At 43.0% G+C, this 10616-nt stretch overlaps 2 protein-coding genes across 5 annotated transcripts; both read right to left on the bottom strand.

Annotated features, from left to right (window-relative positions):
• Positions 1-3978: 3978 nt before the first annotated feature.
• snx10b (sorting nexin 10b) lies at positions 3979-6225 on the bottom strand. Its single transcript, XM_027000029.3, has 4 exons — positions 6050-6225; positions 5841-5941; positions 5393-5494; positions 3979-5276 (listed from the first exon to the last, which is right to left on the bottom strand). Exons 1-4 carry the CDS (start codon positions 6140-6142, stop codon positions 5072-5074), a joined length of 501 nt encoding a protein of 166 aa, XP_026855830.2. The 5' UTR covers positions 6143-6225; the 3' UTR covers positions 3979-5071.
• Positions 6226-6597: 372 nt separating this feature from the next.
• On the bottom strand, positions 6598-10371 carry cbx3b (chromobox homolog 3b). 4 transcript variants are annotated; one of them, XM_026999949.3, is made up of 5 exons: positions 10278-10371; positions 8391-8536; positions 7875-8037; positions 7499-7644; positions 6598-7412 (listed from the first exon to the last, which is right to left on the bottom strand). In XM_026999949.3, exons 2-5 carry the CDS (start codon positions 8528-8530, stop codon positions 7295-7297), a joined length of 567 nt encoding a protein of 188 aa, XP_026855750.1. In that variant the 5' UTR covers positions 8531-8536; positions 10278-10371; the 3' UTR covers positions 6598-7294. The 4 variants fall into 4 exon arrangements, with proteins under 4 accessions (XP_026855750.1, XP_026855751.1, XP_026855752.1 ...); XM_026999950.3 differs by having other exon boundaries at positions 10312-10353; XM_026999951.3 differs by lacking the exon at positions 10278-10371 and adding an exon at positions 9464-9684 and having other exon boundaries at positions 7499-7641.
• Positions 10372-10616: the final 245 nt, after the last annotated feature.

Below are 10616 nucleotides of genomic sequence, written 5' to 3'. Positions count from 1 at the left end.
TGCAAATGTCCTTCAGAATTCTCTTGATGGTTTTTCCAGCACACCTGCAGAACTGAATCAGTCCTGATTTTTGAGTTTTTTAACTATTGATATATTTCCATCCTTCTTGCTTTTCAGCTTAGTGTTTTAGACACTTTTTTAATACAGCGCATCTTACCTTTGACCCATATTAACTTATATAAAAGGGTTTCTTGCTCTGACAAGATGAGATGTCTGGATACTGATTTTACAGCGTGAAATAGATGTCTTGTTTTAAGCTTTATTTATAGCTTATGGCAAAGTAAAGGTCAAATGCACTGTGTGTATGCGTGCATGTGCATGCGTGGAAGCGTATTTATGTATATATGTGTGTGTGTGTGTGTGTGTGTGTGTGTGTGTGTGTGTGTGTGTGCATGTGTATATGTGTGCGTACCTGCATGTGTGTGCGCACATTGTGTGTGTGTGTGTGTGTGTGCATGCTGATTTGTGATTGGAATGGACTGAAGCGCTGATGTGCCCTGCAGCAGATGGTTGTGTCCCCTGTGGAGCTGTTCCCTTCGCTCTCGCCTTCTGCAGCTTCTGTTTGGGGAGGGTCGTGCTCGTTCAGCACCACCTGACCACTTCCACCCACATTCCCAACGTCCTTTTACATCTTTCACCCCTGGCTGTTTCGAACCGGGAAACGCAGTGTCCTTCCAATCAACCAAGATATGGAACAGTAGTTGTGGACGTTCTTTGGGGTCTGAGCTCTGGCACTCACTGCAGTTGTCTGATCATCGATTGGTGGAGGAGGCTTGGCATTACCACGGCAGCCGATCAGCCAAGTCTCAGCTGCTCCCTGTTCGTCTTCACATATCTCAAGGTTAACTGTCTATACACAAGTCAAGCAGACTATTACAGAGCAGCCAATAGTTCTCCACTGTCCTGTGAAATCTACCGCTAGAGTCAAGGCACAACACCCTTTTGAGAGAAACTTTCATTTTGTGAAGCAAAAGTGTGACGAAGTTGCCCCATGGAAGTACTAAAGTTTTAGAACCTTTGATTTTAACAACACTGTTAGTTATCAAGAAACAGAATGACTAGTTAGTCCTGGCACCTGACCAGGCCAGCTATATATATTCAAATTGAAAATAATGTCCTTGTTCCACATAACAGCTTATGGCACTTTTCTGCAACCATATGTCTGCATGCGTGTGTCCTAGGGAGCGTACCTCGGCTCGAAGACAGATACAGCGATCCCCAGCAGGTAGCAGCTAGTAGTAGCCATGCATTCTCCCCACAGCAGGAAAGCACATCCACTGCTGCTGTCAGCCGTGGGTCATCAGTGTAAGCCCACGGTGAACCTGGCGACACTCACCAGCTATACACACTGCGCTGGGTGATGGCGCAGCAGCACAGAAACGGGCCCTGGTCTCTGCCCTCGGCCTCTAATTGGATGCCTCTGTCACCAGCAGGCGAAGTCTCTCCCGTCTGAATATCGGCCCTGTCTACACTGCGGCAGCAGCCGTGACAGCTTCATTACCACTCTGTGTGAAAGGGGTAATGTAAGCAGTGCGCGCACACACATACATACACACACACACACATACACATACTTTAAGACCGAGTCGACAGAACCTGGGAGGATTAATAAGACAGCCTCAGTAGAGAGTCCTCCCGTTTCCAATTTTGCACATTCGGCCCTGCCCTGTGGGTCCATAGCAAGCGGAGGCAGGCCAAAGGTGCCTTTACCTGTCCGTCACGCAAACAGGGGCCCTTTGTTTCTCCTCATTATGAATTTATAATGAATATCGCCATCATTTCAGGACGACACGATAATCTAATTAATGTACCAAATGTGTCAGACATGTTAGAGCTTGTGACGTATGACATTAGAACAATGTAGAATAGTGTAGTCTCTGCTACTCATACACACACACACACATACATACATACACACACACACACACACACACACACACACACACACACACACACACACAGGTATGGAGCTTTCAAAAATGGCACAAGACCAAAAATATGAATTAAACTACTTGAAATGCCTGTAAAAAAATTCTGTGATGACACATTAACAGATAATAATAATAATAATAATAATAATAATAATAACTTCCTTTATTTATGTAACCCTTTTATTGCCCTTAAATTCAAAGTCACTTGCAGAGGAATGAAAAAAAATTAAGGTAAGTTAATAGAGTGATGGGGAAATTGTTGTAATTGTGATTTTATAGTAAGAAAGGGTATTTTATCTGTTGTGTCTTGAAAGAGCCCATAGAAAAAAGAGGCGTTTCTGACTCTGTGGAATAGTATTTGAGACAGGAATAGCACTGGCTCATAGCCCATAGCACTGGATGTTCTGGACCAATCCCCCAGAGGCCAGAGCTGCAGTAGACTAACACTAGAGGAACTGGGTATGTGTGCTGGAGTGTAAGGGCGTGAGATAAGGAGACAATGTGCAGTGCTTTAATAATTAAGAAAAAGAAATTTATCCTTGAGTCAGGATGAAGCAGGCAGTGTAAGTGTTGGTGTAACTTAAGTTGAATGCTTAGCGTAAGTGATGACCCTAGCAACTAAAGGTTGGATTAGGTGATGTATATTTAGGGTTTACCAGAGTTGGCTACAAAAAGAGAATTGCAGTGTTGGGTAATGAAAGCGTAACGTAGGGTTTCATCATCTTTTACACTGAGTAAGTGGTAAAAGAACAGCAGATGAAATTGATACTGAGATTTTTTTGATGAAAAAAGAATACATATATATATATATATATATGAGAGAGAGTGAGAGAGAGAGATAGTTAAGTTAATGAAACTTAAAACAGGGCAGAAAAGAGGAAAGAGTGCAAAGAAAGATCAAATGAAATTATGATTCAAATGAGCTCCGCTGCTGCACTGCCTCTCCACCTGGCCCGATGAGAATCAAAAATTCCAAACATTACTTCCATAAATCTGACTACTACCCCGCTTTTCTAGGGCTCTGGAATATTCCACAAGTCCTCATTTCATGACCTTCATTCACAATATGGAATTTCTGTGAGGTGTTCAGATATTTATAAATGTAGTAGATTTCTGGGAGCTCTAAATCCTTAATGGAAAGCAGGAAGTAAACACTCCCTTGTTGGGGTTATTATTCTATCCGTTTGAGCAACATGGAGTCTGTCAGTGTTTTCAGGTCATCCAATAAAAAGCATGTTATGTAGTGGTGCTAAAAAGCAGGAGTATGAGTCAAGCGCTCAGCATCTTTCAGTATGAGAATGGTCCTAACTCATGCAAAGTGCCTTGTAAACTAACCATCCGACCTTTTTTTAATGTTATTCTGCCTCATGCCAGCATGACTTATAACCGCAGCAAACAGTAGAAGGAGCCGGCCCATGGGAAAGCCCACGACGTGCATGGTGCGGTATGACTCAAATGTCACCTGCTCTGACTGGGCCACTGAATGACTAATCCGGCTCGTGAAGAAGTCGGCGGAGGGGCCGACTGTGTCAGACCGGTAGGTGGACAGAATGACAGCTTAATGACATTAACCAACACACAGCACCACACTGGGACAAGTGCTGTCAACGCGGTGGGCCATTCACCCTGCAGCAAGAGCTGCACATCTGTCTCATAATACACACACACACACACACACACACACACACACATTTACATACATACAGAGACATTTCACACACATCTCGTTCTCTCTTTGCTTCTTTCTCTTGCGCACGTGTATCGCACACGCATACACAGCTCTGGAAAAGTCAGTGTGTGTGTGTCCGCTGGGAGTTCCTTGGGCACGGACCTGCCAGCTCTGCTAAGAGGCAGCTGACTGCATGGGGAGCCTATTAAGACGCTCTCCGTCGTTAGAAAGGTAGTGGCAGGCAGCTGACATGGTCCTTACACGCACGGCTGGGAGCAGAGCTGGCGTTCGGGGACTGCGATTACTGGAACGTCTCAAGCTTAAGGGTGAGCGTGAGCATACGAGTCTTTAATGGAACGAGAAAGGAGAGAGAGACCTGAGAGTGGAGCAGCTGAAGACCCTCTCTCACTTACAACAGATAACAAAGAAATGATGAACACAACTAGGTTTGGGTTTAACAGCCTTTGTTTGGTTTTGAAGGTCCATAATATGATGTTGTTTCAGAGATGCCATATAGGTTCTGCACGTTGCCCTGATTCATGTGCCACATTTCAAAGACAGGCTTCACACAAGGTGACAACCCCCCATACCACGTTCCAGGTCACTGAAAATATCAAAGCCTTCAATATGTAATAGTTAAAAAAAAAAAAAACAGTTAAAACCACATTCAAATGAGCTGTGTGGCAGGGCTGTTCGAAACTGATAACAGAAGACCGCAGGCTGGAGCACCGAAGCTCTCAACAGTGTGTAGCTGCACCAAGTGGAGAAACCAAGCAGAGCAGAAGTGCCATCTGCTGGCAAAAACACGCAAAGCATCTTAAAGCATCATTAAATCAGGTCTTTACACGTATTTAGGTCATGATCTTTATTATGGCCAAACCCTGCTATAATATATAGGCTTGAGTTCGAACTAAGTTCTAGAATGACTCTGAGCACTAAAGTCATTTCGGTGTGCTTGTACATGAGCACAGAGTAAAGTACTTCCTCGAACCTTGTCTGTGGTTCCAACAACAAAATATAACATACGAGACCATATTTATATTTGTACATTTGTACATTCAGCCAATGTGTATAATATTCTTAATCTTATTAGTTGTACTGATGAGCAGTAGTATTAAAATATTATGTTGAACACCTGTGATGGATTGGCTCCCTGTTCAGGGTTGGTTCCCACTATTTGCGCCCTGTGCTGCTAGGATGGGCTCTGGTCCCATGTGAAGTGGTTAAGGAGATTACGGGATTATAATTAACGCACAACATTCAGGACTGCAGAAAAAAGGAACAGCTTTGGAAAGGCACAAGATTACAAATGATGGTTTAACAAGTACATCCCCATGCACATTCATCGTTTCTTCATATATGTCCTGGATTCATGCTTCCGTGGCAAACGCAGTGAACCGTGATTGAATGCGACCCTGTTCCGGCCCAGTTCGAAGGCCAATTACTAAAGGTCCACGCGATTATGAGCTAGTCACTCTGAATCAATCTCTTCCGTCACATGTAAGTTGGGGTCCAAGCCAAAACGCTGGCCCTGGGCGCAATAGCTCTCGATGGCCTGAGCCACAGTGTAGGCGCTCCTGCCCTGAGAGCACGCCTCCATCTTCCTCACGCTCAGCTGGGATTGCAGGAACAGGTGGAGGCAGCTGTCAGACAGCAGCATAGGACTGCACACGATCCTGCACGACACACAGTGGGACAAGAATTACTTGCAGGTGGCTTATGGCTAGACCTTCAGCTTCCGTTCAGACAGGTTTTGATGTCTGCAGGCTGCCTGCTCTCCCAGGACACTCACTCTTCTAGGAATCGCCTCAGGCCATCCATGCGGGCGGCGATCATTCGGGCGTTGTTCAGACTGAAGAAGGGGTTCTTTGGGGGAAGCTCGGGTAGATGCACTCTGAATGTCACACCACAATCCAACCAACCCATTAACACAGCAGCATGGTTAACCTATACCATGTTATTCATGTAACACCATATAAAAATAGCACATTATATAGGGCGTACATAAGATCTAGGGCAAACTAGGTTAGAAGTGTACGAGATCACTTTATAAAGACATTAATGAGTATATAAAATACGCAAATATTTATTTTTAAAAGAAATTTAATATTTAATAATTTTCTTTAAAACCATTCAACACTAGGTGAATATTAAAGACAAAGCTCTATAGTGAATACAACTATACTTTGAATCAGTACTGTCTTAATAATCCCGAGCCACGTCATCCCAGGGGTACGTACAGAAGCAAGGCATTTTTCCGCAACTTTTGCCTCAGCCACACAAACTCACTGTACCTCCTCCGCACACAAGAGCTCTTCTTATTGAAAGCCAAACTGTTCGTCTAAGAAAAAAGAGTCACACAATTACTGCCACTCTACCAGTAAAACCTACTTATAGCAATTCCAACCCAGAGTAATAGTGGTCATCTTGTGTGAGATGGTACACTTACATGTATGCAGATTTCAAAATCCATATAAGCATGCCAGAAGTCCTCCTTCTGAATGCGGGGATCCCGCACCCACACATTAATAAATTCTTTCATGGGACTACAAGTTGGGATGGAGTGGCACAGCAAGATGCTTTTCACTCAGACAGAGATGTAATGCGTGTGAAGTAGAATGAGAAGTCGACAAACGAAAAGGGAAGTTTGTGGGATCAAAATATCTGTGTCATCGGAGTTTTTTTTATGGAAAGATAGTAGTTCCCACTTTGGCTGGCTGGTTGCTTCAGCCATACCAGTTTTTACACAATCCAAAGATGGACACATCAGTTAAATAAGTAAAATTTAAAACATTTGTACCATCATTATCACCATAGGATATAAGATTTCTGAGAATGTGTTTGTACCACAGACCTCAATACCACACATTTTGCCTCTGGAGCAGGATTGTCTTCTCTGGTTTCCACAGGTTTTCATTTAGGCTCTCGTGTATAGTACATAGAATCAGTAAAATTCTGCAATTACTAGTGATTACGCATTCAATGAGATTAACAAGATCATTTTTTGAGGTAAGTTGACGTTTATTAAGCACCGGGAGTTACCTACTCCACACAACTGTCCAATGAACAGAACATGAAAGTGATAAAACCACTTTTTGCAAACAAGACAGCAGCACCACCATAATGGAGCTGGCATAAGACATTAAGTTACTTCTAAGGAAAAACTGATTTCAGGCTACACTTTTTTTTGTGCAAATGAACAAAGCTACAAGCTCTGACCTCACAGATCACTGGTCTTAATCACAGTAGAGTAAGCGCTAAAACTGGGGTTTACACACACAGACAGGATGAGTGAACTCTCCTCATGACAACGGCCGCTCCAGGTCCTTACTAGGACTGTATCAGCCCAGGACTTAGCAGCTTCTGTCGTCCCTCAAGTCTTTTCAAGTCATATTACAACTACAGCAAACTACTAAAACACTTTTCAAAACAACAGATAAACGCAGCATTGATAAACCAACCACACACACTATGTCTAGTCTATTTCGTGTGAATGATTTGCAAAACAGCATGCTACAGTGTATCTCAACAGGAAATCCTATTCCTCTACAGGCTCAGTGTGCTAGGGTGAGTTTCACAGTGGTGCAGGGATTCACAAATTTTCACAACAATGGTAAGTCACACAGTGAAATGTGTTCATGGGGAGGCGTGATCAAGAGGAAATGTTGAAAGGAGGCATTTTCCACTTTTCTCATCACTGTTCCTCTTCTGCGTGCCATGTCAGCTTCTCCTCATAAAACCCAATGACCATCTGTGGCCACCTTGAGCTGGCCTCCCTGGCTGACAGCAGAGCCACGTCATCCATGTCTCTCCTGCAAGGGCAGGAGAACTGCCATTAGCATGTGGCTAATATTCCTGTACAGCCAAAAAAAGAAAACATAGAGCGGAGGATCCGTGCCATTTGACGAGGAACATGAGCTCTCCGTGTCTGGCCGTGGACCCGATGATGCACTCCGGCTCTGGGGTGGGGGGCTGCTCGGCAACGGCCTTTGGGTCACAGTCCCCGGGATCACTGGCCTCACGCTCTATCAACTCACTCTGCTGCTGATGGACCACCAGTTTAGAAAATAAGAGCAGTGTTAGTGTTTACAAAAAAAAACCCTGACGTCGGGACCAAATTCTTGAACTTCTAGAACATATTGCATATCTGGAAACTACCATACTGATTGCATCAGAATATTTTTGGTGATTATTAGTCATGGGTCATTCCCAAAGGTGTGGTGTAAATATATATGGTCTATATGGGTCTGTTTACCACTGGCATAGACACTTACATCAGCATCAAACTCAGTTAGTTCTTCCTTGGGTTGGATAACAGGCTCTGGAGCAGGACTGTCCCCTCTCCCAGTCTCACCCGAGACAGCCAAGTTCCTGAGGAACTCCTCAATCAGCTCCGGACAGTCAAGATTGTCCTCTGGTTCCCAGGTGTTCTCAGCACTGAGGAGACAGAGCAGACCTGGTTAATATTCGCAAAATACCATGTGCAAACAGCAAGAAATAATCTCCCTGAGTTAATGATGTTAACTTAGATTCTAGCTGGCAAGAGGTCGGGGTGTGCGTTATGGAATTACCACAGCCTAAACCACAGGCTTTATTTCAGCACTGAACAAGAACCTTTCATTTACATTAGATTTATACATCAGAGGCATCTTGTTCAAGAATTTTGGGTTGAATTTGAAAGATCAAGGCAGGTAGACTCTTCTAGACCTGACAGGAAGTTGAGTTACCCAACTCAAGGCCTTAAAAACATGTGTAAATAGCCACTCTGTAACACACTCCTGTACACTCACTCTGTGAAGCCTTTCCACTTCAGATAATACTCGACTTTTCCATCGTTGACTCTCCTTCGAATTATTTTTTCCACGGCAAACTCCTGGACAACGGTAGTCTCCTCCGCCTTCCTGTTTTTCACATTCTGTTTTTTCCTCATGTTTTGCTGAAAACATGTCAACAGTCATTTCAGAATTATGACTAGTGATTAAAAATGTTACGGTTAGATTTAAGTGATTAGACTGGAATTAATTAAAACCAAGTCGTTTTTGTTGTCTTTTGATGCAAGCTATTTATTGTACTTTGTGCGTGATACATACAGAAGGCACTGTTGGCGACCTCGATATAAATGTTACGACTGTAAGGAGCACACGCCATACTGAATCCTCGTATTTGTGAAGCTATTTAACTTCACTTATTTACAATCCCCATATGCTGTAATTGCAAGCCTGTGCTGCACGGTGGAGACTGAAGGTCAGGCGTTGTAACTTAGCTGGAATTTCCTAGGTTTGACTGCGATGTGAAACTACGCTAAATGTTGCTCTCATAAAGGAATGACAACGACAATAAATGTCATCGGTGAAGAAATGCAGACTCCGGTCTTCTGTTTTAACACACTGAAAAAGTTTAGTGAAAACACCGAACTCAAGCATGTATGACACTTCTAGTCTCCTCCTCTCCAGGGGTTTTCTGTACATACATACACATTTCCTTGTTCGTGAAAACACACACAGGGAGCTATTCTAGTATTTCTGCGTTAACAACTCAAGAGAGGGGAGAGTCAAGAAAATACTATATTTTACGATTTTTTTTAAAGATTAAAATACTTATATTTAACAAACAACTGTGACAAACAACGGATACCGAATAGTTTAATACATCACACAATAGTTTTCTGTAAAAAAAAAACAAAAAACCTGCCCTATTATCTTATTCAAATGCAACGTTTAATGTGATCTTTTGGATACACTGAGAATGCTGTCCTGTTGTGAAGAAAGCACGTTAAGAGCGCGAACGTCTGAATCATTAATTTTAATAGCAATGGTAAAGCAAGGCCGCGGTTAAAGAAAGGTGGAACTGGCTGCTGGCCCACCTGACTGGCGCGGCTCTTTTATCAGAGGCTAGTCCCAGTGCGGCTGACAGGCTCGAAATCGCGCAGAAAACAATGTACCACTCTATTCCAAAAAGTCAGCTAGCGGTACCGTTACAGTTTAGCACCCGCTGGATTTATTATGCGATGATGATGCTGCCGACATGGCTTTAATGCCCATGTTGTGTTTACATAACTTTTCATGAATGAGTTAAATTAAAAATGGCCGATTGGGAGACGGAAGTGCGGGGGGGGGAGGGGGAGCCCTTAAAGCGGCGGCGCATCCCTAGAGCGTCCGGAAAGAACAGGATATTCTGAAACTGGTTGTTTGACGAGCTGCAAATGTAGTTGATGAATAATTAATAGCAAATTATTTTCTTTGGTGGCGAGCTTTGTAGCAATAATATGCATTTATAAAGTAAAGTAAGCAATTTATATGACCGCAGGTGATTCCCGAGTTCACGGAATCATTTTGCGTAGTGTCACGTAAGCGCATAAAAATCATGGTGTCATTATATTAGTGGTCCCTTCTAAAATAAGATTACAGTATCTTTTCCACAAGACGTACGGTAAATGAATAGTTTCAGCATGAAAGTATGCAAACTACTGACTTTTGGTGTCTCAGACAACTCTCAGACCAGCTTAATAAAACCTGAAACCATGGGTAGAGAGACGGCGTTTACCCTTAGCAAAACCTCGACTAATGAAATCTCTCGTGGATTAAATTCTGAACGTATATCGAACTACACAGGATGCTATTCTTAAAAATATCGATTGATGTTTTTTTTAACGATGAGGTCATTGTCTCAGTACCCACCCTGAATCCCTACATCCGCCATGTCATATCTTACTTTCTTATTGAGTCGAGATGTCTGCCCATTTAAGAGTCTCCCAAAGCCTGGAGACTGAAAAAGCTGTGGCACTGGCAGTATTATCTGTTGACCGCTAGAGGGGACTCACTTGCTTGGTGTGAAGTTAAACCTACTAGCGCTATGACATTTTCATTTAACAAAAATGAGAGCGTAAAGAAAATCGTAAATTACCATCACTAGGTCTGTTCATCTGTGAATTTTAAACAATTATTTGTTACAAGTTTAATTTCTGTATCTTGGTCTTATGGGTGTGGAAAAAAAGTAAAGCAACCTCGTCACAGTAG

Source organism: Electrophorus electricus, chromosome 14 (genome assembly GCF_041902795.1).
Source record: "Electrophorus electricus isolate QZ-2024a chromosome 14, ASM4190279v1, whole genome shotgun sequence".
Classification (NCBI taxonomy): Eukaryota; Metazoa; Chordata; class Actinopteri; order Gymnotiformes; family Gymnotidae; genus Electrophorus; species Electrophorus electricus.
Note: the sequence above shows the minus strand (reverse complement) of the source record. Positions and strands in the feature narration are given on the sequence as shown.